Below are 27,101 nucleotides of genomic sequence, written 5' to 3'. Positions count from 1 at the left end.
GGGAGGTGGAGGGTTGAGCCCGATCCGTCCGATCCGTCCACCCCGGAGCGGAGCGGTGCGGGGATGGCGGTGCCGGAGTCCGACGCGCGTTTGGCGCAGGAGAAGGAGGAGGAGAGCGAGGAGGAGAGCGAGATCCTGGAGGAGAGCCCGTGCGGGCGGTGGCAGAAGCGCCGCGAGCAGGTGGGGGGGCCGGGAGCAGCCCCCGGGTGCGGGCGGTGCTGCGGGATCCGCCGGAGGGCGGTGCGGGAGCGGCCCCGCGGGGTGCAGGGGGAGGGGAGGCGGGGAAGGTGCGGGGAGCGCGCGGTGGGGAGCGGGGCTCGGCGTGCCCCGCTGCGGTGTGCGCCGCGCGGGTGGCTCCGGTGCGGGCCGTCCCGGTGCGCGGCGCTCCGCGTCCCGTCGCGGTGGCAGCGCGGTATCCGCGGGTGAATCGCGGAGGGGCACCGCTGTGGCGGAGGATCCGGTTCGTCCTCTCCGGAGGAGCGCTTTGGGCCGCCGCAGCCCGTCCTCCCGTGCGGGGCCCCGCAGAGCGCTCACGCGGTGCCCACCCGCGTCCCGCGGAGCTCCGGGTCGCCCTCAGGCCCCTTTCCCCCAACGGTGCCCCCGGATCCGTGCGATGTGCCCTGGAAGCGGAGCCCGAATTCGCCCCTGCCCCCATCGCGGCACCCGGGAACGGCGCCGGAGCCGGGGTAAATCCTCGCCCCGGGCGGAGGTGGGACAGAGATCGCAGAAAAGGGCCCAACCCACACTAATCCCTTCCGTACGTCCCGCTAACGGCCCGGTGCGGCTCCGGGCGCTCTGCCCTGCCCTGCCTTTGGGCTTCCCTTGTTCGGAGTCAGAGATCGGAGAACCATAAAGGCTGGACATGATCCCCACGTCCACCCTCCAACCCATCACCACCAACCCATCACCACCGTGCCCGTCGACCGTGTCCCTAAACAGAAGCGTCGACTTATAAAGGTTGGAGAAGACCTCCAAGATCCCCAGTCCCCACCGTGCCCATCCCCGCTGTGCCTGCTGACCGTGTCCCCGCGTGCCTCATCTCCACGGCTCTTGAACACCTCCAGGGACGGGGACTCCATCACTTCCCTCTCCCGGCCCAGTCTGTGCTTTGCTGAGATGTGGGTCACCTTCCTGTGGTGGCGGTACCATCAGCACCTGCCCGTCCCGTGTCCCTCCCTTCCCTGCAGCAGCTCCGTGCCCGTGGCTCACAGTTCCATCTCTCTCCCCACCTCCCCTGTTGCGCATCGGGGACTCACAGTGGCTTTTCCTGACGCAGTGTCCAGCATCCCACATCTGCACCCCCAGCTTGTCCCGCGTGCTCCCAGACCAGCAGATCCTCCCCACAGCTCCCTCTGGGATGGGGTCTCGAGGTGCCCACCGCAATCACCTGAATGCTGCACCCATTGGGTGCTGAGCTCCGGCTCCAGTGCTGCGTCGCGGTGTCCCTCACCCCCCGTGGTCACAGTGTGGAGTGGCTGCTGCAGAGCCCGGGTCTCTGTGGGACAGCCTGAGGGGTGGGGAGAGCTGCTGGGAAAGCAGATTTTCTGCTGAGAGCACCACAGTGCTCCTGCAGTGAGAGCTACGGGGCACAAAATGACTTCTGCACGAGCCGAGCAATGGGGACGCGTTTGTTCCGTAACTGCTGGGATGGAATCGCAGCTGACCCGGAGGTGTGCTGTGTTTTATCAGAGCTCTGGGTGATGAGCGTTCGTTGGTGGCCCACCAAACCCATCAGAACACCCTCATTGTCCGCGGCAGAGGGATGAGCTGCAGGCATTTCTCCTTTGGACAACCCACGTTGTCCATGTTCCCCCTTGCCCAAGGAGGCTCTGTGGATGCCCCATCCCTGCAGGCATTCAAGGCCAGGCTGGATGTGGCTCTGGGCAGCCTGGGCTGCTGGTTGGCAGCCCTGCACACAGCAGGGGGTTGGAACTCAATGAGCACTGTGGGCCTTTGCCACCCAGGCCATTCTGTGAGTCTATGATGATTCTATGAGTATGGGTCCCTATGGCACCATATGGATCCCTATGGCACCCTATGGGTCCCTATGGCACCCTCTGGGTTCTCTGGGCAGCCTGCTCTGGTGATTGGCAGCCCTGCACACAGCAGGGGGTTGGAACTCAAAGGAGCACTGTGGGCCTTTGCAACCCGGGCCATTCTGTGATTCTACGTCGATGCTGACCCAGTGGTGACACGTAACGATGTACATTTTAGTGCAATGAGGGCACTTCCAGGAGCGGTGCTGTGGCCAGGACTGACCCCGGAGTGCTGTCCCCTCATCCTCTGCTGCAGCACGAGGCAGAGCTGCAAACAGCCGTGGCACTGTTGGTGGCACTGCCAGCAGAGCTGCATGGCCGCATCACAGAGACGTGGCAGCAGTGCCCGACAGTGCCAGCAACTGTGGGGGAAGTTCTGTGTGAGACACGATTGCGTATTCCTGGTGCCCTGGTTGTGCACCAGGAAGAAAACACGCTGATAATTGTGGCTGTTGTTTCCTAATGCACACACGCAGCCCTTCTGTTTCACAAACATTCTGACTTCCACCAGCACTGCCACCACAGGGGTTCCCTCTGGCTGCCCCGATGATTGGCTCTCGTTATTTATGCTCTTTCATTTGCTTTTGCAGAACAGCCTTGGCCCTGCATGGGTCCCGCATTGCTGTTCTGGGTGCGTGGTGCTGCATGCTGAGCGCGTGGTACTGGATGTGCAGTGCTGTGCTGGTGCTGTGATGGGTGTGCAGTGCTGTGCTCTTGCTGTGCTGTGCTGGTGCTATGTTGGGCGCATGGTGCTGTGCTGGATGCTACACGCTGGGTGTGCACTGCTGTGCATGGTGCACGGTGCTGTGCTGGGTGCACAGTGCTGTTCTGGTGCTATGCTGGGTGCTGGGTGCTGTGCTGATGCTGTGCCAGGTGCATGGTGCTATGTGCTGGGTGTGCACTGCTGTGCATGGTGCATGGTGCTGTGCTGGGTGCACAGTGCTGTTCTGGTGCTATGCTGGGTGCTCGGTGCTGTGCTGATGCTGTGCCAGGTGCATGGTGCTATGTGCTGGGTGTGCACTGCTGTGCATGGTGCACGGTGCTGTGCTGGGTGCACAGTGCTGTTCTGGTGCTATGCTGGGTGCTGGGTGCTGTGCTGATGCTGTGCCAGGTGCATGGTGCTATGTGCTGGGTGTGCACTGCTGTGCATGGTGCACGGTGCTGTGCTGGATGCACAGTGCTGTGCTGGTGCTATGCTGGGTGCTGGGTGCTGTGCTGATGCTGTGCCAGGTGCATGGTGCTATGTGCTGGGTGTGCACTGCTCTGCTGGATGCATGGTGCTGTAGATGGTGCTGGGTGCTGGTGTTATGTCTTGGGTGCACAGTACTGTGCTGGGTGCTGTGTACTGCATGTGCTGTGCTAGGTGCTGGATGCAGTGTGCTGGGTGCTGTGTACTGGCTGTGCAGTGCTGTGCTGGGTGCACGGTGCTGTGCTGGGTGTGCAGTGCTGTGCTACAGAGGTGTGCAGTGCTTTGCTGGGTGCTGGGTGCTGGTTGTGCAGTGCTGTGTACTGGATGCAGAGTGCTTATGCTGTGCTGGGTGCTGTGCTGTGCTGGTGCTGTGCTGGTTGTGCATGGTGCTGTGCTGGATGCACGGTGCTGTGCTGGGTGCACGGTGCTGTGCTGGTGCTGTGCTGGTGCTGTGCTGGGTGCACGGTGCTGTGCTGGGTGCATGGTGCTGTGCTGGTGCTATGCTGCGTGCATAATGCTGTGCTGGTGCTGTGCTGGATGCGTGGTGCTGTGCTGGTGCTGCTTTGGGTCCAGCGGGGTGGGAGAGCCCCAGGCATCCACAGGGGGCTCTGCTGCTGTGCCACGGAGTCAGAGTGCAGGAGGAGTGCATGTGGGTACCGTGGAGATGCACACAGGGCTGCACTTTTGCTTTCCCCACTGTGCAGTGCTGCGCCTCTCTCCAGCTGTGCATGCAGCAGCGTGAATGCGCCGCCTGCCAGGGAGAAAAGAACAGTCACAGCTTTCTCTGCTGTTCTTTCTCTCTCCTGTTGCATTTCGTTGTGGTGCAAATGAAGTCGCAGATGAGGAAATAGAAGCATTTAAAGTACGTCTGCACCATGCGTGGAGAAGCAGCCCAGAGTCCTTCCACGCCTTCGCATCAGCACAGCTCAGGTGATGCCCCCTCACCCCCCCCCCTCACCACTCTCACAGCAGCACCGCTGTTGCAGACGTCTCCGCTTCAGAAGGGTTTGTTGTCAGCGTTGGTTTGGTGGCTGCATTCCCTGTTTCCACCCATGCTGAGCAGAGGGGACTGCAAAGCGCCGCTTTGTTTCTGCTGGAAGTTTTGCGGGGCTTTGGCAAACTCTGATACTGTGTTGCTCAAAACAAACGTTACGTATCCATGTGGCGTTGCTTTTGCAAACGCGTATCCATTGGGAAGGAGCTGCTGCTCGTGGGGTATTTATTTGCTGCTGCTGCTCTGCCCCACGTCTCCACCTTTGGTTGCCGTTGGGTGAAGCGTTGATGCCCATCAATAAAGGGTTAATGGCTGCATGGACGGAGGGCCCTGAACTCTGAGCTTTGGTTCACTTCTAAGCCCAACAGGAGGGGGGGAAAAAAAAAGGGCAAAGAAGCAGCAGCAGAAAGAGGAGAAATGCAAAAGCAGATTTTAGGGAGAACGGAGTGAGAGATCTGCCAGGTGGGGGGGGGGGGGTCAGAAACATCCCCGAAGACCCCCAGGTAAAACACAGGGCAGGGAAATAACCCGACCGTCTGCATGCACGGAGGGGCTGCAGCTTCCCCTTCATTGAGTGCTCCTGGAGGCTGCAGTGAGGATCAGCAGCGCTGCGATGTGTTTTGCTGGAAAGCCTCCAGCTATTTAATTTTTGCCACCGGAGCTATTTCTGACAGCCGTGCTGCTGCCAGCCCTGCTGGGAGGGAGGGCTCAGGGCTGCCGGGCTCTGCTTTGCTTTTGCACAGCCGAGTAGCCCGGAGGACTTTGCTCCTTCTCCACACACCGTCTGTTTTTCCTTCCCTCAGGTTCAGGGGGCGTTTGTTTGCACTTTGTTTATCCGTGGGGGTCCTGGCGGCCCACTGAGCCCAGCAAGCAGGCAGCTCTGTGGCGCTGCAGCGCTGCTCTCCGTGCTCAGATGGAGGTGTGGGCATGGCAGGGGTTTGCTGAGGGCGTTTGTTTGCGGGACGGCACAGCTCCCCGACGGGTGACCTTTGCTGGAAGGAGGCAGCGCAGCCTCTCCTCGGCGTGTCAGTTTGGCAGTGAAGCAGATGTTGTGAGCTGCCCTCGCTGTCCTCCTCACAGCCTCCCACTGTGTGTGGGTGATGCACAGAGGCGGTTCTGCATCTGTTTCAGGTCTGCTTTCTGTGCAGCTTTCCCCATCGCCAGGATCCCTCCGCCCTCCCCATCCCCAGGATCCCTTCGTCCTCCCCATCCCCAGGATCCCTCCGTCCTCCCCATCCCCAGGATCCCTCCGTCCTCCCCAGCCACAGCAATCCCACTCCATGTTCTTGGTGCTGGGTGGGTGCTGATGTTGGCTGCCCATCATGGGTGGGTGCATGCAGGAACGTCTCCTTCCTCCTGCAGCACACACTGCTTTATTTCCATCCGTTTTCCCCACCAGAACGGCGTCGGTTTGCAGTTTGTGGCTGTGTGCTGAGCTCCTCGCTGCCCATCTGCTCCAGTCCTCACCGTGTCCCAAATGCACGCAGCTGCTCCCTCTGTGCTCCTCAGCCCACATGCCAAGGAGGGCTGCTATAATTACCCAGGCTCTCCGTGTTCTGTCCCTTCCTGTTTTTACCAAGCTGGCTTCTGCCCTTCCGCTTGTTTTTGCCTGCAGGTATTTTTGTGTGCAGTGGCCAAACATGTAGGAGCCTCGCGGGTTGTACGTCTCATGTGCCCCTCATCTCCTTCCTTGTTTTGCTCCAATGTAAGCAGGGAACACACACGGTCCTGGAAGCGTTGGTATTGTACTGCTGGGACAAAGGTGGTGCCCACAGCCGTCTTACAAAATGGTGCAAACAGCGTTGGTTTGCTCTTCTATTCCACATGTTGGCACTGGGCAGTAAGGGTATGAGAGGTGGTGCTGGAGCGTTCCCCAGTGTAGTCATATGGGGATCAGATGTGAGGTCGTGGTGCTTTTAGGGAAGAAGCATGGTGGCATCGTGCAGGTTCAGCTATGGTGGGTGCTGCACACTCAGAGCGAAGGGGCAAACACACTGCCCACCACTTTATGGGGTTCTATGATCTATAAGGACCATGCCAACCCAACCATCCCATGGCTCTGTGATCTATAAGGACCATGCCAACCCAGCCATCCCATGGCTCTGTGATCTGTAAGGACCCTGCCAACCCAACCATCCCATGGCTCTGTGATCTATAAGGACCCTGCCAACCCAACCATCCCATGGCTCTGTGATTAACAAGGACCCTGCCAACCCAACCATTCCAAGGCTCTGTGATCTACAAGGACCTTGCCAACCCAACCATCCCACAGCTCTGTGATCTAAAAGGACCCTGCCAACCCAACCATCCCACAGCTCTGTGATCTGTAAGGACCCTGCCAACCCAACCATTCCAAGGCTCTGTGATCTGTAAGGACCCTGCCAACCCAACCATCCCACAGCTCTGTGATCTACAAGGACCTTGCCAACCCAACCATCCCACAGCTCTGTGATCTATAAGGACCCTGCCAATCCAGCCATCCCACGGCTCTGTGATCTATAAGGACCTTGCCAACCCAACCATTCCAAGGCTCTGTGATCTACAAGGACCTTGCCAACCCAACCATTCCGTGGCTCTGTGATCTGTAAGGACCCTGCCAACCCAACCATTCCAAGGCTCTGTGATCTACAAGGACCTTGCCAGCCCAATCATCCCACAGCTCTGTGATCTACAAGGACCTTGCCAACCCAACCATCCCACAGCTCTGTGATCTATAAGGACCATGCCAACCCAACTATTCCAAGGCTCTGTGATCTGTAAGGACCCTGCCAACCCAACCATCCCATGGCTCTGTGATCTGTAAGGACCCTGCCAACCCAACCATCCCACAGCTCTGTGATCTACAAGGACCTTGCCAACCCAACCATCCCACAGCTCTGTGATCTATAAGGACCCTGCCAATCCAGCCATCCCACGGCTCTGTGATCTGTAAGGACCCTGCCAACCCAACCATTCCAAGGCTCTGTGATCTGTAAGGACCCTGCCAACCCAACCATCCCATGGCTCTGTGATCTATAAGGACCATGCCAACCCAACCATCCCATGGCTCTGATCTATAAGGACCCTGCCAACCCAACCATCCCACGGCTCTGTGATCTATAAGGACCCTGCCAACCCAACCATCCCATGGCTCTGTGATCTATAAGGACCCTTTCAACCCAATCATTCCATGGCTCTGTGATGATTCTACAATTCCTTTGCCCTTCAGGAGGATGTCCTCTGTCCTGGAGGTACCAACTAGGCATTGCCTTCAGCCCACAGCATTGTGCCTGGCTCTTATCTGAGCAGTGGAAAAACAGACTTCAGTGCCCTCTCGGCAGTGGAACAGAGGTCAGGGATCCCAGGGTTTGCAGGGCAAGAAGGAAAGGCGGGCTTCAGCATGGAGAGAAAGGCACCCGGCCCCCACCGCTCCTGTGGTGGTGGGGCTGATGGTTGGGCTGGGTGATCTCAGAGGTCTTTTCCAACCTTAATGGTTCCGTGATTCTATGAGTGAGCTCAGTGGGGATGCACTGGGGTTGGACTTGGTGACCTTGGAGGTCTGCTCCAACTCTCTTAGTTCTATGATCCTTGCTTCTGCCCCCGGTTCTGCCACCTCTCTCCTCTTTGAAGTCCCCCTGTGCAGGACAGGCGTTGTTCACCAGCGCGCGAGCATTTCTCTCCATCGCTGCACAGCGTTGAGCTGCAGCAGATCTCACGGTGGCTGTGCATGGCTCTCTTCCATCCCGGCTCAGCTGAGTCCTGCAGCTGGCAGCGTGTTCACCCTCTGCCCACCCGGCTCTCAGCTTGTGCCGAGTGCTTGTTTTTGTGAGAGCAGGATCAAATGCTTCACTAGGATCAAAATATTTTCCATCTCATGTGTTCCCTTCACCTGCTCATTGTGTAACACGATCGCGCAGAGAAAACAGGTTTATCTGGCAGCTCAGATCCTTCGTCCTGCTGCTGCTCCGCCGCTGTGGGCTTGGGCTGCTGCTCTGCTGTGAACTGCAGGTAGCAGCGGGTGGATGTCACCCCATTGGCTTCTGTCACCTGCTGCCAGGTGAGGTCCCACAGCCGCTAAGCACATCGCTCCCTGGGGCAGAGGGGGCTCAGGGGAGACCTCACCGCTGTCTCCCACCCCCCGAAATGAGGTTGGAGTGAGGTGGGGGTCGGCCTCTGCTCCCAGGGAACAGCGATAGGGTGAGAGCTGATGGCCACACGTTGCACGAGGGAGGTTCAGGTTGGATATTAGGAACAGTTCCTTCCTGGAAAGGACAGTGATGCAGCGGCACAGCTGCACGGGGCAGTGGGGCAGCCACCGACCCCGGAGGTGTTCCAGAACTGTGGAGGTGTTGCACTGAGGGAGGTGGGCAGTGGGGATGGTGGGGTGGGTCGGGTTGGATGGGGGGATCTTGGAGGTCCTCTCCAGCTGTGCTCCGCGTGCAGCCAATGCTGTCTGTCACCCACCGCCCTCCGTGAGCTGAGACGGGCGCAGCACAGCTGGTAATGTGGCTTCTGCCATCTGAGCTCCTTTTCTTTTCCTTTTGACATAGCTGGAAGAATCATCCCTGTGTTGCAGCATTCCCCCCCAGCCCAGGACACAACTCTGCGTCCCTGCATGCGCTGCTCAGAGAGCGCAGGCACAGCACTGAGGTGTCCCCATGCAGCTCTGTGCCAGCCGTAACTCCAGCAATGCCTCAAAAGACCCACACACAGCTTTTGCTCTCACCCAGGCTAATGAGATCCCAGAGCAGAGGAGCGGGTTGGGATTTGCTCTGCTCTCCTGGGCACAGCATTCCCTGCTCAGCCCCAGGAAATCCCAACAGTGTCACAAGGAGCCACACGGGCTGTGCCCGCTGTGAGCATCACCACCTCTGTGCCCTGCGTATCCCCCCGTGCCTGCAGCTGGGCTTCTGCTCCATGCCTTGGGGTTGGGACCTGTGGCACAGCAGATGCCTGTGGCCACCAAACAACCCAGGCGTCAGCACTGCTGCTGGTAAGCTTTGTTCTGTGCCTGCCCAGGGAGCCCAGGATGGTGAGGTGACCCTGTGCTGCTCAGGCTGAGCGCTGAGGCTTTGCCCTGCTCGGTTGCCTTGGAGACAAAGCAGCAAACCTGTGCCAAATTTTGGAAGTGCTTTGGGGAAAGCTCCTGCAGGCAGGAGGTGGCCTTCCCCCCTGGGTTGGAGCTGTGCTGAGTGCACACAGGAGGGCAGATCTGGACGGGAAAGGGATCTGGGGGAGCTGGTAAGAGCCAGCTGATTGCGTGCCTGGGTGGCCAAGAGGGCCGACGGCGTCCTGGGTTGTATCAGAACCAGGGAGCCTCAGTGCTCAGCCCTGGTGAGGCTGCGTGGGCAGGGAACAGCAATACAGCTGGAGAAGGGAGCAGATGACACGACAAGGGGAGCAAAGGAAGGAGCTGGGGCTGCTCCGCCTGCAGAAGAGGAGGCTGAGGGCAGACCCCGTCTGCAGGGACACGAGGGGAGGTTGCAGCGTTTGCAGGTGGTGTGTTGCAGGAGATGTGAGGAAGCAGCCTCAGGTGGCCCCGGGGAGGGTCGGGTTGGATCAGCATCTCTGCACAGAGGGGCGGCTGGGCACTGCTCTGAGCGTTCCCAGCCCTCCTGATAGAACCGCTGCTCCCCCACAGCCCCGCTGCTCCATCACCAAACCTTTTTCTGTCTGCCGTTTCAGCCTCCGTAATGTGAGAAGCACAAAAGGAGCCATTTATCGTAAGATGCAATCTGATCTATCGTAAACCTCCACTTACCCGTCCCCGTGCTCTCCCCACGCAGCCTCAGCTCCTGCCAGGGCCTTTCTGGAAGGAACCTGAGCACAGCATTTCCCAGCGCCGTGCAGGAGGAGCTTTGCCTCAGCACACAGAGCTGATGGGAGGGAGCCCTGGGAGGCACAGGGTGAGATCACAGCGGTGACTGTGAGCGCTCCTTTTGCCCTCAGTCCCCGCTGTGATCACAGACAGCATTTATGTAGCGGTGCAGCTGAGAGCCCCACGCATGGGGCTGCTGCTCAGTGTGAGTTCTGCGGCCGCTCAGCACACAGTGGCCGCTCGCTGGCATCAGTTTGGGGTTTTTCTCGGGACCGTGAGATGATTTTCCATTGGCGTTTTTGGGGTGGACAGAAGAGCAGCTTCGTGGACACTCACGGTGCATGGGGGCATCCCCCAGCCCTCCCCTCCCAGCACAGCCTCACAGAGTCATAGGTCATAGAATGGGTTGGTTGAAAGGGACTTTAAAGATCAGCCAGAGGGTGGTGACGCACTGAACAGGTTGCCCAAGGAGGCTGTGGATGCCCCATCCCTGCAGGCATTCAAGGCCAGGCTGGATGTGGCTCTGGGCAGCCTGGGCTGCTGGTTGGCGACCCCGCACACAGCAGGGGGGGGTGAGAACTCAATGAGCACTGTGGGCCTTTGCAACCCAGGCCACTCTACGATGAGATCACAGAACCGTGTAATGGGATGTGTTGGAAAGGTCCTTAAAGATCACAGCAGCATGGACCGGTTGGGCTGGAAGGGACCCTCAGCCCCAGCCCTGCAGAGGGCTGTGTGCCCCCCAGCTCAGCTCCCCAGGGCCCCATCCACAGCCCTGAGCACCCCCACGGATAAGGCACCCACACTTCTCTGGGCAGCAGTGCTGGGGCCTCACCTCCTTCCCCTTCACATCCAACCCAAATGCCCCCTCTTTCACCTTAAAGCCGATCCCTTGTCCCGTCCCCACCGGAGCAGCTGACCGCGTGGAGCCCTGGCAGGCTGAGCCCAGGCCAGCTGGCTGCATTGCTGAGCTCTGTGCGAGGCACGCGGAGCCCGCGAGCGGGGGGAACAAGTAATAGAAGCTCTTTGTGCCCCGGCAGCAGGAACTGGGCCACGAGTGCCCATCTGTTCCCTGCCAATGAGCCGAGGGTGCTGCACACCCCCCCAGTGCCGTGCCCACGAGCTGCCCCGTGCCACAGTGTCCGAGCCCCGAGCAGCAGCAGAACAATCCTGCATTCATCTGCATGCCAGCGGCTCCACGCCACGCCGGAAGATGTGTGGGGGGGGTCCCATCCGCCGGGAGGGGGATGCAGGGGTGCTGATGTGCAGGGTACACAGAGTGCAGTGGGCAGAACCCCCCTCACACAGGGGGTTCGCATAGGGGAATCGTAGGTGCTTTGACTTGGAAAGGACCTGTGAGGGCCACTTGGTCCAACTCCCCGGTACTGAACACGGGCATCTTTTGGTGCAGCCCAAGGGCAGAGCTGGATGGGAAAGGGGGTGCTGGTGAGAGCCAGCTGGCTGTGTGTCCAGGTGGCCGAGAAGGCCGATGGCGTCCTGGGTGGTATCAGAACCGGGGGTACGGTTGGTTCTCTGGGCTGCAGGGGCACAGTGCTGGCTCGAGCCCGGCTGCCATCCACCAGCACCCCCAAATCCCTTTCGGCAGGGCTGTGCTCTACCCTTCCATCCCCCGGCTCCCACTGACAGCGGGGCTTGCTGTGATCCGGGTGCTGACCTCGCACCTGGGTTTGTTGAACCTCCCTGGGTTCCCGTGGGCCCGAGTCCTCCAGCCCACCCCGGTCCCTCTGGATGCCATCCCTTCCTCCTGTTGGGTCGGCTGCACCCCACAGCTTGGTGCCATCCACACACTTGCTGAGCGTTCACTCAACCCAACCCCACTGATGGTGATGCTGGATGCAGTTTGCAGCCGTGCTGATGGCAGAGTTGCTGTCTGTGGGGTCACAGCTCAGGGGATGGGAGCTCATCAGATGTACCCCGGGGCGTGGGGTGGCCACAGTCACCCTGAGACATTGACGGGGCTGATGTTATGCCTTTGGTTGGTCTGGACCTTCCATTGGGAGTTGGATTGGGTTGTTCCATTGGGTTGGAACGCCCCGTCCATTGTGTCTGTGGCCATCAGCTCAGAGCGTGGGATGTTCCCCAATGTCTGCTGGGATGTGGGGTCCACATGGGGTGTGTATTGGAGCTGGGTGGCTCTCATGGTGACATCCTGCTGTGCTGGGAGCTGCTCCCACTGTCTGGCTTTGTTCTGTGCCCTTGTATGCTAGGGACATGAGTCCCCAGGAGTGGGAGTCCTAAGGGCTGGGCAGGGCAGGCAGTGGGCTGGGGGCTCCCCATGTTCCAGCCTGAGCCCCCTGCAGGCAGGGATCCTGGAACAGGAGATCCATCCACATCCATGTGGTGCTGTGCGTGAGTCTGTCCGTGGGGTGGGAGCTGCGGGCAGGGCACGCTCATGGGCGGCCTCACAGATTTTTGTGCCTTGCAGGTGAATCAGGGGAACATGCCGGGCATCCAAAGCACCTTCCTCGCCATGGACACGGAGGAAGGCGTGGAGGTGGTGTGGAATGAGCTGCTCTTCACTGACAAGAAGGCCTTCAAAGCACACGAGGTAATCAGCCCTCATGATGGGGAATGTGCCCACGGCCCCTGTGTTTCTGCACCCCAAAAGCAGCTTTCCCCCGACCTGGAGCTGCCCCCACCTTCCCCTGCTCTCTATGGTGTCCTGCCGTGTCCCCGGAGCTGCCATCTCATCCGTCCTTTCTCTGCACGTAGGAGAAGATCAAGACCATGTTCGAGCAGCTGGTGCTGGTGGACCACCCCAACATCGTGAAGCTCCATAAATACTGGCTGGATGTGAAGGACTCAAAGGCACGGGTAGGGGCACGTGGGGGCTGCAGGCCAGGCTGGGAGGGACGGCGGTGGGATCCCGGGGTCCTCTGCTCACCCTGCTCCCAGGACTCCCTTTCTTCAGGTTCGAAATTAGGAAGAATTTCTTCTCTGAAGCCGATCAGACATTGGCATGGGCTGCCCAGGGGAGCGGAGGAGTCACCGTCCCTGGGGGTGCTCCAGAACTGTGGAGATGTGGCACTTCAGGACACGCTCCAGTGGGCAGGGTGGGATGGGTTGACAGTCAGATGGTGATCTTGGAGGTCTTTCCCAACCGTAATGCTTGTGTGATTCCCCAGGACACGCAGCAGGATGCTCGCCCTCAGCCTCACGCGGTGCAGCGCATGGGCTGGGCAGGAAACTGACACCTCCGTCCCCCCCCCAGGTCATTTTCATCACAGAGTACGTGTCTTCAGGGAGCCTGAAACAGTTCCTGAAGAAAACCAAGAAAAACCACAAGGCCATGAATGCCAGGGTAGGTTCCCTAGGAGTACATCCACACGAGGGAGCAGCTCTGTGCCTGCTGGGAGGGGTCTCGGGTCTCCTACAAAGCAGAGCAAATGCGTGCAGTTCCCAGGCAGCAGTGATGGGATGAGAGGTGGTGGCCTCCCATTGCTCTGAGGGATGTCCAGGTTGGATATTAGGAACAGTTTCTTTCCAGAAGAGTCAGGCATTGGTACAGCCTGCCCAGGGAGGTGGGGGAGTCACCATCCCTGGAGGTGCCTCCTGGGGATATGGTCAGTGCACACGGTGGGGATTTAGCCCTGCAGAGAAGGACCTGGGGGTCCTGGTGGGTGAAAAGCTGACCATGAGCCAGCAGCGTGCTCTTACAGCACGGAAAGCAAAGGGATCCTGGGCTGCATCAGCAGAGGGGTGGCCAGCAGGGACAGGGAGGTGATTGTCCCTCTCTGCTCTGCCCTCGTGAGGCCCCATCTGCAGTACTGCGTCCAGGCCTGGGGACCCCAATACAAGAAGGACAGGGAGCTGTTGGGGAGGGTCCAGAGGAGGCCACAAAGATGCTCAGAGGGCTGCAGCACCTCCCCTACAAAGACAGGCTGAGGGAGCTGGGCTTGTTGAGCCTGGAGAAGAGAAGGCTGCGGGGTGAGCTCATTGCAGCCTTCCAGGACCTAAAGGGAGCCTCCAAACAGGAGGGGAGTCAACTCTTTGAGAGGGGAGATAAGAGCAGGACAAGGGGCAATGGTTTGAAGCTGAAGGAGGGCAGATTGAGGTTGGATGTGAGGGGGAAGTTCTTGACAGAGAGAGTGGGGAGGCGCTGGAACAGCTGCCCAGAGAGGCTGTGGATGCCCCGTCCATCCGTGGAGGTGTTGAAGGCCAGGTTGGATGGGGCCGTGGGCAGCCTGGGCTGGTATTGAGTGTGGAGGTTGGTGGCCCTGCGTGTGGTGGGGGGTTGGAGCTGCGTGATCCTTGGGGTCCCTTCCAACCCCACCATTCTGTGGTTCTGTGTGTGTGATGGGTTGAGGTTGGACTGAGTGATCTTCGAGGACTCCAACCTCCGTGATTCGATGATCCTCTGGTCGCTCCCTGCATTACCCAGCTGGGTGTTCTGGAATCCGTGCTGGTCCCCATTGCCTTCCCCCAAGTCTGAGCTCACTGCCACAGCAGTGCAGTTACACGCTTGCAGAATTGGGATTCACCATTGGTACAAACCATGTGCACGGACCCCGTGAGCAGGGTGAGCTTTTGCCCCCTCTGTGGTGTGTCTGTTCACACTCCCACAGGGTTTTGGTGCCGTGCAGAGCTCTGTCTGACATTGACGATCACAGCACTGAGGTTCTCAGCTTCGATGGTGTTCACTGAACCAGGACTGGAAAGGAGGCTGTTGTGGCTGGGACAGCGCGTGGCTCATCCTTGAGCAGTGGTCCCTGCAGGGCAGTGGGGGGCTGCGTTCCCAGCTGCTGGGCGATAGGTGGGTCCTGGCTCGTCTCACAGAGCTCTGATCTCTGCCGTAGGCCTGGAAGCGCTGGTGCACACAGATCCTGTCTGCTCTCAGGTATGTTCTCTGCATCACCGTCCTGCGGTAGGCTGCGCTGGGCAGCGTGCTCAGGGCAGCTCTGTGCCCCCCAGCTTCCTCCACTCCTGTGAGCCCCCCATCATCCACGGCAACCTCACCAGTGACACCATCTTCATCCAGCACAACGGGCTCATCAAGATCGGCTCCGGTAGGACGCGGCCCCACAGCTCTGGGGCTGTGAACGGGGTGGGCAGTGGGGAGCTGTGGGGAGGGGGTAAGAGCTGAGGGTCCCCTGAGGGGTTACTGAGCATCACACATGTGCAGCACCCATGAGGCAGAGAAGGAGCTGGGGATGCTGACCGCGAGCCAGCAGTGTGCCCAGGTGGCCAAGAAGGCCAATGGCATCCTGGTTTGTATGAGAAACAGTGCAGCCAGCAGGAGCAGGAGGTGATCATCCCTCTGTACTCAGCACTGGTGAGGCCACACCTCGAGTGCTGTGCTCAGTGTTGGGCCCCTCACTGGAAGAAAGACCCCGAGGCCGTGGGGTGTGTCTGAAATGCTGGGTCAGAAATTGGCACAGCTGCCCAGGGAAGCGTTGGGGTCACCGTCCCTGCAGGTGTTACAGAGCCACGGAGATGTGGCACTTGGGGACGTGGTTAATGGGCACGGTGGGGATGGGGTGGGGTTGGACTCAATGGTCTTAGTGGTTTGTCCAACCTTACTGATCCTATGGTTGTAGCATTACCTTGTCTTCTGTTTGCGTCCCCTGCTTTACACCTTCTCACTTCTCTCCTTTGGCATCGGCGCTGACCGGCAGTGTGGCACCGGGTGTTTGCCAGCGGTGAGTGTCCCTCTGCTCCCTCCCCAGCACATCCATCTCATCACGGGGTGGATGCCGTCCCCAAAAATGGGCACCAAGGAGTGGTCCCGGGGCTGCAAGCAGGAGTGGAGCCGCTGCTGCCATGGCGTCTCCTGGGGGAGTGGGTGCCCAACTGCTGTCTGCGTGGGCAGGGATGAGCTCCAGCGTCCCGTCTGTGCTCACTGCAGAGCTGTGGCTCAGATTATTTCTTGTTCCCCCTCAGCCCTTCCGGATGACCTGCGGAGCCCCATCCGGATCGAGAGGGAGGAGCTGCGCAATTTGCATTTCTTTCCCCCGGAGTACGGCCGTGAGTGGGGCTCAGTTTGAGGGGGGATCTGTGGGAGGGCTGTGGTGCAACGCGTGGCTGCTGCAGGTCTGCAGTTTGGTGCCTTCAGAACTAAAGCTCTCAGCCGAGAGGAGGTCTTGTGGCAGTGGGTGGTTGTGCCAGCGCTGTAGGAGAAATGTGGCGCTGATCGTTGCAGAGCTGTGCACGTGGGGGGAACAGCTGTGCCCACATAGCAGTGGGCTGAGCGTTGGGTGGTGGTTCAGAACAAGGTCTCAGCATGACTGCAGGTCGCTGTCTGAAAAGGTTACGGCTCAGAAGCGCTCGGCAGCGTGTGAAGTGTTGCAGTGAGTGGGAAAAAGGAGCAAGGAGCCTTTGTGTCGTGGTGCACGCACACAGCGTGAGCCCCATCTCGAGCCTTCCGAGTCAATGAGGAAGGTTTGTGTGGAGGTCTGGGTGCCGGGGTAGGGAAGCAGGCAGAGATAGAAGTGTGTGGGGAGAAGGATCCGTAGGTGGGGACGTCGGCTGCTCCTGGTGAGGGGGTAGAAGTCCCACCACTACTGGGCTGATGGGCTCCTGGTTTGGCTCTGCAGAGAAGGCCGACGGGACCGCCGTGGACATCTTCTCCTTTGGGATGTGCGCGCTGGAGGTACGGAGCTGAGCTGCTGCAGAGCCTGGGAACCTGCAGGACCCCCACTTATGGGGCAGGGCAGTGCCCTGCGGAGCCTGCTGGCTGCCTGGGAGCTTCCCACACCTGGCTGTGAGCTGTGGGTCCCTGATGGAGGTGGAGGCACTACTTCTGGGTTCGGCAGAGCATCCACTGCTGCTTTGGCTCAGCCTCCACGGGCTGTGGCACCCCCGGGGATGGGGAGCATGTGGGACAGGGACATATGGTGTTGCTCCGAGGGGGCTGTGGGGCTGTTGGTGTTGCCTGTGCAGCACTGGGGATAGAGAAATGGGCCCCGAGGACTGAGCCAGGGCTTGGCTGCCTGCAGACACAGCCGCGCTCCTCCTTCCCCAGATGGCAGTGCTGGAGATCCAGACCAACGGCGACACGCGGGTCTCGGAGGAGGCCATCATGCGGGCACGGCACTCTCTGGATGACCCCAACATGAGGGTGAGTGCGGGCGGCCGAGCCGTGGGATGGAGCCACTGGGACCCACATGGCACTGGAGAAGCCTCCTGGGAGCAGCGGGCAGCAGTCTGGCAGGCTGAAGGACACTGGGATCCTTCCCGCTCGGCTGGTCACGATGAGACGTTGTTGTCCCACTGGGGACAGCGGTGAGGCCGGGTGCCACATCCCAGTAGGTGCGCATGTACACACGTGTGCATGCTCTGTAGAGAAGGGCCTGGGGGTCCTGGTGGCCAACAGGCTGACCGTGTGCCCTGATTACCAAGAAGACTGATGGGACCCTGTGCAAGGCATTGCACAGAGCGTGGCCAGCAGGGCAGGGAGGTTCTGCCCCCTCTGCTCTGCCCTGGGGGGTGCTGCTGGAGCACTGCACCCAGCGCTGGGCTCCCAGTTCAGGGCAGACTGGGAACTGCTGGAGAGCCCAGCGGAAGGTGCAGAGATGGAAGGGTGTTGGAACATCTCCTGATGGGAACAGGCTGAGAGCCCTGGGGCTGTGCATCTATCTGGAGGAGAGAAGGCCGAGAGGGGATCTGATAAATGCTTGTCAATATCTGAAGGGCAGGGCTTGGTGAGAAGACAGGGCAGGCTGAAGTGCGCAGTACAGGGCTCAGACAGCAGCGTGCATCTTTTGTTTCTCTCCATGTTTATCCCCAAAACATTCCACCACATGTGCATACTCCTCCCATCCTCTTGTGTGATTCCAGAATTCTCCCAGGCATCCCACGAGGTAAGGTAGGATGAGAGGTGATGGCCTGAAGTTGCACCAGGGGAGGTTCAGGTTGGATATTAGGAACAATTTGTTCTCCAAAAGAGTTAGCGAGCACTGGAACAGACGTGGAGCTGGGCTTTGCCTCCAGTTCATGCTTTGTGTTTGACCCTCAGGAGTTCATTCTGTCGTGCCTGACCCTCAACCCTGACAAGCGGCCGACGGCCAACAGCCTCCTCTTCCACCGCGTGCTCTTCGAGGTCCATTCCCTTAAGCTGCTGGCAGCACACTGCTTCATCAACAACCAGTGTGAGTAACAGGAGGCTGCCCTGCCCCACTGAGCTCGTGCTCCTGGCCCTGCACAGCTGGGGGGATGGAGCCCGATGGACAACGGCAGTGAGCGCAGAGCCCACCCTACAGCACCTCCCAGCTGATGCCCCTCTCTGGCTCTGCCCTAGATCTGATGCCGGAGAACATGGTGGAGGAGAAGATAAAGGAGCTGGACCTGAACATGGTGATGGCAGAGATCCGGCGTGAGGGTCGGCCCGGAGCACAGTGGAGGTGAGGGTTTGGAGCACAAGAAGATGTGGGCCCAGGACGTGCATCCACCCTGGCCACGCTGTCACCGTGCAGCCCTTCGCGCTGCCCTCCTGCCCTGCTCTCGCGGTGACGTCCCCATCCTTCCCTCCCAGGTACTCAGAGGTCTCGTTCCTTGAGCTCGACAAATTCTTAGAAGATGTCAGGTGGGTTTTGGGACGTCCCCAGATCCCATCACACGGAGCGTCCCACTGGCAGGACCGTGCTCAGTCGCTCATTTGAGCCCCCCTGCGGCTCTCCACATGCACGAACAGACCTTCACTGGGGCAGCAGGAGGACAGGGCTCAGTTGGTTGTCTCCTCTCTCTGTGTCTGTACCAGGAATGGGATTTACCCTCTGATGAACTTCGCTGTTTCCAGACCCCACGCCCTCCCGCGGGCACTCTCTCAACCCCCGGAGGACCCTCAGAAAGCCAAAACCCCCACGCCAGAGCCCTTTGATGTGGAGACCAGGAAGGTAAGGTCAGGCCAGGTACAATCAGGGTGGTCGTTGGAACAGGGAAGTGGGGCAGTCACCATCCCTGGAGGTGATCCAGAGCTATGGAGATGTGGCACTTGGGAACGTGGTCAGTGGGCACGGTGGGATGGGTTGGGGTTGGATGTGGGGATCTTGGAGGTCTTTTCCAGCCTCAGTGATTTGATGATTCCATGAGTGGGCACGATGGGGTTGGGCTGACGGTTGGACTTGATGTTCTTAGAGGTCTTTTCCAACCTTAACAACCCTGTGATTCTCTAGGATGGAGTCCTGAACCCTTTCAGCTCTTTGTTTTCAGTGATTCTGTGGTGGCAGCTTAGTTTTAAAGTCTTCTTCTGTCACGATTTCCTGTATTATTAATGTCCTGGAGTCAGTTTGAGGTGCCAGGGAGAGCTCTGTGAGATCATCTCAGTCTTCCAGGTTGTTGGACTTCACTCAGCGTCTCCGATTCTGTATGTGTTTGTCCCAGGGCTGTGTTCCCAGGCAGGAAGGGTGGGCGCTGTGGGTCTGACAGCATTTTGAGATGCTCAATCCACTTCTGGTCTCAGGAGCAGGTTGCCAGGATTAATCACTACTGCGTGACCTAGATTGGGTATCCAGTGCTGGCTCTCATTCTGCCATGCAGTTGCTCAGGTGGGAAGGGACATCAGGAGTCCAACTGGGTCTTAAGATCCTCCAGGGATGGAGATCCAATAACCAGGGGGTCCACTGTTACACCATTCTCACCGTGAGAAAGGATTTCCTTGGGTCCATCCAGGACATCCCTATTTAGGTCTGTCTCTTCTCTCCTTTCTGTCTGCAAACAGCCTGGTTCCTCCATCCATCCTCTCAGCACCCCACAGCCATGGGCATGCTGCCATTGGGTTCCCCAAAGCCATCAGGCAGAGCAAGTCTTGCTCCCTCTGCCCCCCCTTCCAGCCCTGCATGGTTTTGCCATCTTTCCATTGAACTCGCTCCATGTTATCAATGTCTTCTATTGGAGACCCCAAACTGGGGGCAATGCGGGCACTTTGCTGACAAGTGCATGGGGAGAGGAGGGTTGGCTGCTGTCAGCAGGACGCAGCCCCAGCACGGCTCAGCTGGCTTCCATCTGCTGAGCTGCAGAGCTCTGGGATCAGGCGTAGGTCTGTGTGCACCTCTGTGCCTTAAAACAACGTTCTGTGGCTTTACTCCCTGAATGGGATATTTCCCTGTGCTGATGCTATTATGTCATTCGTCATCCATTGCCTGTGGCACTCTTTGTGTTACTGTGGGTGTTATGAATGCAACTTTGTCCTTGCATTGAATTGATGTTAAAAATGCTGCGTAGGCCCTAAAATGGCTCTCATTCCTGCAAGATGCTGTGCAAAGCCTCCTGCAAAGCGTCTCTGTCAGTGGTTCCACCAGTCTGTAAATCAGCTCTCAGAGCACTTCACTTATGGTTTATTCATAGCGCTCCATGCTTATTTTTAGAGAGTGCTGCGGTGCTCAGTTGGGTGGATTGGAGGGATGTCAACGTAAACCCAAGCATTTATGCTCTCTCCCCCTCTGCATTTGTTATGTGCTGCCTTTTCATCCAGTGCCCCAATTCTGCAAGCGCGCGGTATGGCTAACCAGCAACAGCTGGTGAAAAAACACACGTTGATTTTACCTGGGTTGAGAGGGGAGCGGTGATCTGAGTTCCACTGCACGGAATCTTGCATCTGGACAAACCTGCAAGTGCCAAATGAATGTGACTGCAGCGCTGACTGCTCTGGGAGGCGGCAGTGGGATGCCCAGCCAGCCCCATGGACAGACCTGGGGGCACACACTGCAGCCCTGGGAGGCCTTTCTGAGCACAGGAGCGTGCCTGTGGGCAGCCGATGGGTGGGCTTTGAAATAGCTCTGCCGTTTCTTAGTGCCGTGCAAAGGGTGCTGGTGCTGCTGGTTGCAGGCCCTTGGCATTGCCTCCATATCCAAAAGGTGCTGCAGCACAATCAAGAACCCGTGTTGATGAGCTATCACTCACTACAATTGATTTAAGTGGAAGTGAAGTTTCCAGCTTCTTTGTGCTTCCTAAATGCACTGCAGGGAGATATTTCCTCACTCCGTTATGAACCTGCATGGAGCAGAGCACTTTCGAGGTGGCTTTAGAACTGTTGAGGTAGTATCGTTGTCCTGTGCGGGTGACTCAGGCTGGACGTTAGGAAACATTTATCTCCAAAGAGTGGTGCTGCAGTGGCACAGCTGCACAGGGAGGTGGAGAAGTCACCATCTCTGGAGGTGTCCCAGGTGGAGATGTGGCGCTTGGGGATGTGGCCAGTGGGCATAATGGGATGGGATGGGATGGGATGGGATGGGATGGGATGGGGTTGGACGTGGGCATCGTGGAGGTCTTTTCCAACCTCAGTGGTTCCATGATTCAGTGGCTCAGCTTGGGCTGGGAGGAGACTCATTCAGGGTCTCTGCACGAATCAGATGCATCCTGAGAGCTTTGAACAATTGGTTGTGTGTTTTCACATGGAGTCACAGCTGAGGTTCTATGATGTCCAGTCTCCCTCCTCAAGCTGTGCCACCCAGAGCACTTTGCTTAGGACCATGGCTGTACCATCCACGTCAACCCTTTGGATGGCCACGCATTTGCTCGTGGGCTCAGCTCTTTGGTATGAGGTCAGAGAGCAGCCAGTCTGGGGAAGGTAGCAGAGGGCACTCAGGAGTGCATGGTGTGAGCTTCCAGTGCTGGAAGTGGTGGTCTGCAGGAGCCCGATGGAGGCCTCCATCTGTACCGCTCCATTTAGCAAGCACAAGAGACGTGAGAAGCAGAAAAAAACTGAACAGAAGAGGTGAGAAAGAGAAGTGAGAGTGAGAGGAGATAAGAGAGGCAGTGCTGACGTGTGGGTCCTGCACAGTTCACAGCTCAGCCATCACCTCCTGTGCTCCAGAACCAAATACTTGAGCTGCATCAAAACTGCAAAGTCAGCTACAGGAGGTGATGACTGATGGAAATGTCCATCTCCGTGGGAGCACGGCTGCATTCTGCAGTGGAGTGGGTCAGGAGTTCAGGGTGAGAACTCACTGTGCTTCCCCAGAGCGCTGCCTTCTTCTGCAGCCAAGTGCCTTCGTTCCCCGTGACTGCTAAGATCTGTCTGAATGCAGCAGGCTGTGAATAGAACTGCACGGGATGAGGTATCAGTGGGATCACGCTCAGCAATGGGACATTCACGCTGTCATTATTCTGCATCCGGACAGCACAGAATGACGCAAATAAATGGGAACGAGTTCAAAGGGGGGCAGCAAAGTGATGCTGGGCAGCCTCCTCTGGACTCACTGTCTTCTTTTGGGCAGGGTGGGGTCTAGAGAGCTGCTGATGTCCCCTCCCACCCGGACGATGATCATGGGCATTGGGTAGAGAGAGCCAGGAGGAGGTGGCAGCGATGCACTCAGATATCATCAGTGCTCTCACTGATACGTGCAGGATGTGGGGCAGTTCTGCACATAAACAAAGGGTCTCTGGTGCTACTCTGTGTAAGGAAGGGGCACCCACCTTGGGGACATCATCGTGCTGGAGCTTGAAGCTGATATATTAAGGAAAAGCCGTATCGGTCTATCTAATTCGAATGCGCTGCAATGCAATGCAGTTCCCAAAGGGAACTCTGCATCATTTCTGTAGTTTGGGACATGCTGGTTTTGTTTTAAGAGGTTGTCATCCCTCAGGGACGTGAACTAAAGCACAACACTCAAACATAACCAAGAGTTCGGGCAGGGCCTCAAGGGGAAAACCCACCCTGACAAATAAAGCAGAGGAATCCATCCTGATGTAATGCTGCCCCTGAACCGTAGTGCTCCCATCCGACCCTTCATCAGCTGATGGCAGTTTGTAACCGGGTGTTGGGCTCAATAAACCCTCGGCTGTTCCTCTCGGACAGCACCTGGAGACGTGGGCAGAGAAGGCCAGTCTGGGAGCTGGGTTTTAAGTGGGATTTTGAGAGTTGTGCTTGGAAAACAGGAGCAAAGCAGACGTGGGGGAGTTCAAGGAGCTGTGACCAGGCTGATGCTCGCTTTGGCCTCTTCCAGGTGGTGCAGATGCAATGCAACATGGAGCTGAATGAGGACAAGACTCAGTGGCATGTGAGTGCACAGCCCCACCAGGATGCAATGAGCAGCATCTGCTCTCTGCACCGTGGCACAGCTTGGTCTCAGTTCGCTGCAGGACCCAAAGGACCGGCTCTTCTATTTGGAGCAAAAGAAGCCCAGAGAAGAGCAAAGCCCACAGATCCCTCTGCTACAGCAGTCCATGACGTCTTTGGACACCTCTTAGCTCTGCTTCTTTCCAGTTTAACACATAGAGCATCTCTATGAGTCACCCCAAAGACACCCCACATTGGCATTGACCAGCACCCCCCTGCCTGCCCTGCCAGCAGCTTCCAGCATTGATACTGTCTCTTACAGATGAATGTACAGAGCTCTCTCTTCTCTCTGCAGCTCACGCTCCTGCTGATCCTGGAGGACAAGCTGCACCGACAGCTGAGCTACGACTTGCTGCCCAGTAGGTCTCCTTGCTTCTTGTGCATGAAGTATTGCCCCATAGCCCTGGTCAGGTTTGGGGTTAGGGTTAGGCAGACTGTGCTTGCACTCAGCTTTTCTCTCCTTCTTGTGCTGGGAGAGCAGACTAAACTTCCTATCCTTGTGGCACCTATTCCTGTCCCCTTTGGTATGCAGTGCCACCCTGCAGCTGAAGTGAACTTTGTGTCCCGTGGCCATCAGGAGCGTGCACTTAACCCAGGGATGTGTGACTGGGGCAATACCAGTGAATGAGTGCATTCTTTCCCTTTTCCCAGCTCTGGGATAGGCTCCACAACACCTTCCAAGGAGCTGCTGTGCTCTTCTCTAAGGGAACCCCCATGGGTTTGGGAAGGGCACTTCTCCTGGGGTCCGTCCGATGCAGCAGCTCCTTCCCAAGGTGTGCAGGAGCCCTCTGCAGGCTGCGCAGCTGCAGTCCCTTACAGGCAGAACGAAAACACAAAGCTTGGAAACCAATACTTGGGATTTGCTGCTCCACCAGCTCCTCATGTTCCTACCTGCAGGAAGTGGCCTGCTTCCTTCTCATGCCCAAAGACCTCACAGTGACCCACTGCCAAGGCACTGTGCTGTGTGATGCAGGGCTGGAGCTCAGTCCTGCCTCTCACTCACTGCACACTCTGCTCTGTTGGCCCCAGAGTTACTCAGCAGTCGCTTAGCCGAGCAGCAGCACACCGTGTGTGCCCTCAGTGTGCAATGAGCAGCAGCGCAGCTGTGCTGTGGGCTGGAGAGGTGTGCTTTGTTGGGAGAGGGATGCACCAACGCTCTCACTGTTCCTTCCCTCTGCAGCTGACAACTCCAAGGACCTTGCCACAGAGCTGGTGCACTATGGCTTCATCCACGAGGTAAGGCTGCTCATACACTGTGCCACTGTCTGTGTGCATGCACTGTGCCACAGCAGCAGCGTGCACTGTGTACCACAGCAGCATGATGCCTCGTGCCTTATTTCCCATCTGCAGCCAGGAGCAGCCACATGGCCCGGGCTGCAGCTCTGTGCTGCTCTCCTGCCCTTGCACAGTGCCTCTCTGTTTGATTTTTCTGGGCTCTGTACTTCACTCCCACTGTTTTGAAGGGACAGCCATCTAGCAATGACAGGGTCACCATGCTCACTGCATCAACCCACTGCCTTTCTGAATGTGAAAGCCGGAGCAGTGCCAGGGGGAAGCAGCCAGCACCCAACGGCCCACACTGCTCTCGGGTCACTTTGCAAACTTCTCCCTGTCAGAAGTGCCTACAGCAGCACTGCGCTTCCAGGCTCTCCCTTGGTGTCTACAGACCAACCCAAGGAGGAATGCAGAGCTGCGCAGTCATTTGGGCAGCATGGCCTCAGGGCAAGGGAGCTTGGAGGAAACGAAAAATGCATTTATTTTTTATTCTGTGCAAGTTAGGAGTTCTGGGGCTGTAGGCAAAGTTTTGAAGCATTTCTCATTCTGGATGTTGACAGGAAGGGGTTGGCTTCACTCACTGAAAAATGTGTGTGAGTACGCCTGGGGAGAAAGAAGTGTATTTAGACTTCCTTCTTCTCTTCATCTGAGCACAACAACTGCACAGCTTGGAAGTGAAGCAGCAGAGTGCTTTCTCCTGCGTGCTGGAAAAAGCGTGGCAAACTAATCTGTTGGCTTGCTTTTTCTTCTATATTTAGGATGACTGTGAGAAGCTGGCTAACTTCCTGGAAAATGCCTTCCACAAGCACCGGTCTCCTCCCTTGTGAGTCACCCCTGGGGCAGTGGGGTCCCTGCGCTATGGGGACGGGCACACACCCAGCAAGGAGCGACCGCGGGCTCCGGGACCAACCCCTCCAGCAGGGCCACTGCAGACTGAATCTCCGCGGTCCATGAGAGGTGTATGCCTTTGTTGTGGCGTGGAAAGACGACAGCAAGCAGAATAGCAACCAGCTCTAACATAAGGAATGGCCTCTGCACGAGCACGTGCCCCGGCCCCTATTCCTGAAGCAGCAATCCAGGGGGAGCTGTGGGGCACCGGGGAGTGCTGGCTGTGTTTGTGAAGATGTGGAGCTGCTGCAAGAGTCCCCCAGACTGATAGATTTGCCTCTGGGAGCGATAAGCTTTTCTCACTGTGGGTCCTAAAGCTCTTTTCTTCCCCTCTTTGCCAGCTGGTGATGGGTGCAGAAGGGAGGAAAGCTCCAGCACAGTTTGCAATCTGCCACGTTCCATCCTCTATCTCCATTTCCTGCTGCTCTGTTAAGGTTTCCCAAGCACAGGTGAACCACTGTGATGCCTTTCAATGAGAAGCTCACACCTCGGTGTAAGCTGACAGGTGGGCTTTGTGAGCTGGACTTGGAGGAAACTGCAGCAATCCAAACCCGCCAGCTGGATCCCAACGCGGGGACCAGCAGGAATGTCACTGGTGCTGAACAGAACCTTTTCCACTTCCTTTTGTCTCACGGCCTTCAAAAACCTTATGGTATCCTAAGGGGAAACCCCCCTACGTCTGTCCCTTCCCTGTATGTCCTGGGGTGTTTGGAACTTCATTGCTTGTGTGGAGGAAGGGGCAATCGTAGCTGCTGCACACGTTGGGTTCCTTTGGTAGAAACCACCCGCAGAAATGATTTGTGTAGCAAAAGCTGTGCTGCGCTCCGTGCTGCTCATGTTGTGCTGCGAGCAGCCCTGCTGTGCTGTGCCAAGTCTTCCATTGCCTGCATCGTGCTTTGCAGTGTTGCACCAACTGTGCGACGCCGGGCTGGGTCTGCCATGCTACGGCGCTGCGCTGAGCTGTCAGCTGTGCTGTGTTTCCCAGTTGTGCTGCGCTGTGCCAGCTTGACAGGAACTGACAAATCAATAAAGCCATTGCAAGCAGCTTAGCTCATGCAAGGAGCTGCTCTGCTGAGCAAGCACCCAGCGATCTCTGAGTCACTCTTACAGTTAAGAGGGGTGAAACGGCTTCCTCGAGTTCAGTGCTGATCCAACAGAGTCGGGTAAATTGGGTAGAGAAGGCATTCAGAGGGAAAACAGCATTCAGCTGTGTGATGCAGAAGTTGCTTTCTCCATAACAAGCTTGCACTTGCCATTGCAAACTAAGAAATGCCTTCACACACCAGCTGCTGCTTCCCTAATCAGCCAGTGAGCTCTTCTTTAGCACATTTCACCTGACTTAATTCTTTGAACGTCATTACAACTCAGCTTGAGTGATGGATCTCCCTCCTACTGGCTGCACTCAGCGGTTGTAAGTTTGCTAACTGGCAGCCAGAGGATGCTTCAAGCACACGTCAGGCAGCAGCAGCCACGGCATCACAGCAGATCTGAGGTTGGTGAGGACCACCCGAGGTCTGGCCACCCTCCACGGCCCTCCAGCCCAGTGCTGGGCTGTCCCCAGTGCCACGTACCCACGTCCAGTCAGCTCTGAGAATCCCCACAGGTGGAGACACCACAGCCTCCCTGGGTAACCCATGCCAGTGTTCAGCCAACCTCACTCAAAGAATATTTTCCCCATTTTGCAATTTGGGCCCATTGCTCAGCCTCTTTGTCCCAGTGCCAGGCACCACCAAGAACAGCCTAGCTCCATCTTCCTGGGTTGGAACTGGATGACCTTTAAGGCTCCTTCCAATACAAACCACTTCACGGTTCTATGGTCTTTAAAGACCCTTCCGACCAAACCTGTTCTATGATTCCATGATTCTTCACCCACCGATCAGGCATTTGTTCACACTGATACACAGCCT

General features: G+C 57.9%; 1 protein-coding gene across 5 annotated transcripts; it reads left to right on the top strand.

Moving 5' to 3' along the window:
- The first annotated feature begins 15 nt into the window (after positions 1-15).
- NRBP2 (nuclear receptor binding protein 2) lies at positions 16-26,276 on the top strand. 5 transcript variants are annotated; one of them, XM_040696224.2, is made up of 18 exons: positions 16-180; positions 12,463-12,585; positions 12,750-12,845; positions 13,249-13,338; positions 14,834-14,874; positions 14,949-15,043; positions 15,653-15,676; positions 15,918-16,001; positions 16,571-16,626; positions 16,999-17,094; positions 17,992-18,124; positions 18,274-18,376; positions 18,508-18,558; positions 18,733-18,868; positions 22,919-22,972; positions 23,327-23,390; positions 24,212-24,267; positions 25,065-26,276. In XM_040696224.2, exons 1-18 carry the CDS (start codon positions 64-66, stop codon positions 25,131-25,133), a joined length of 1,488 nt encoding a protein of 495 aa, XP_040552158.1. In that variant the 5' UTR covers positions 16-63; the 3' UTR covers positions 25,134-26,276. The 5 variants fall into 5 exon arrangements, with proteins under 5 accessions (XP_040552158.1, XP_025004003.2, XP_046790153.1 ...); XM_025148235.3 differs by having other exon boundaries at positions 12,750-12,851; XM_046934197.1 differs by lacking the exons at positions 23,327-23,390; positions 24,212-24,267; positions 25,065-26,276 and having other exon boundaries at positions 22,919-23,303.
- Positions 26,277-27,101: the final 825 nt, after the last annotated feature.

Source organism: Gallus gallus, chromosome 2 (genome assembly GCF_016699485.2).
Source record: "Gallus gallus isolate bGalGal1 chromosome 2, bGalGal1.mat.broiler.GRCg7b, whole genome shotgun sequence".
In the NCBI taxonomy this organism is placed as follows: domain Eukaryota; kingdom Metazoa; phylum Chordata; class Aves; order Galliformes; family Phasianidae; genus Gallus; species Gallus gallus.
This window is presented reverse-complemented; position numbering and strand designations above follow the sequence as displayed.

Bases quoted from the DNA above. Each gene is read 5' to 3' on its own strand.
- NRBP2 (XM_046934188.1), top strand. From the start codon at position 64: ATGGCGGTGCCGGAGTCCGACGCGCGTTTGGCGCAGGAGAAGGAGGAG. The intron at 18,125-18,273 runs GTGAGTAACAGG...GCTCTGCCCTAG, and splicing joins CTGCTTCATCAACAACCAGT to ATCTGATGCCGGAGAACATG. The intron at 18,377-18,507 runs GTGAGGGTTTGG...CTTCCCTCCCAG, and splicing joins CGGCCCGGAGCACAGTGGAG to GTACTCAGAGGTCTCGTTCC.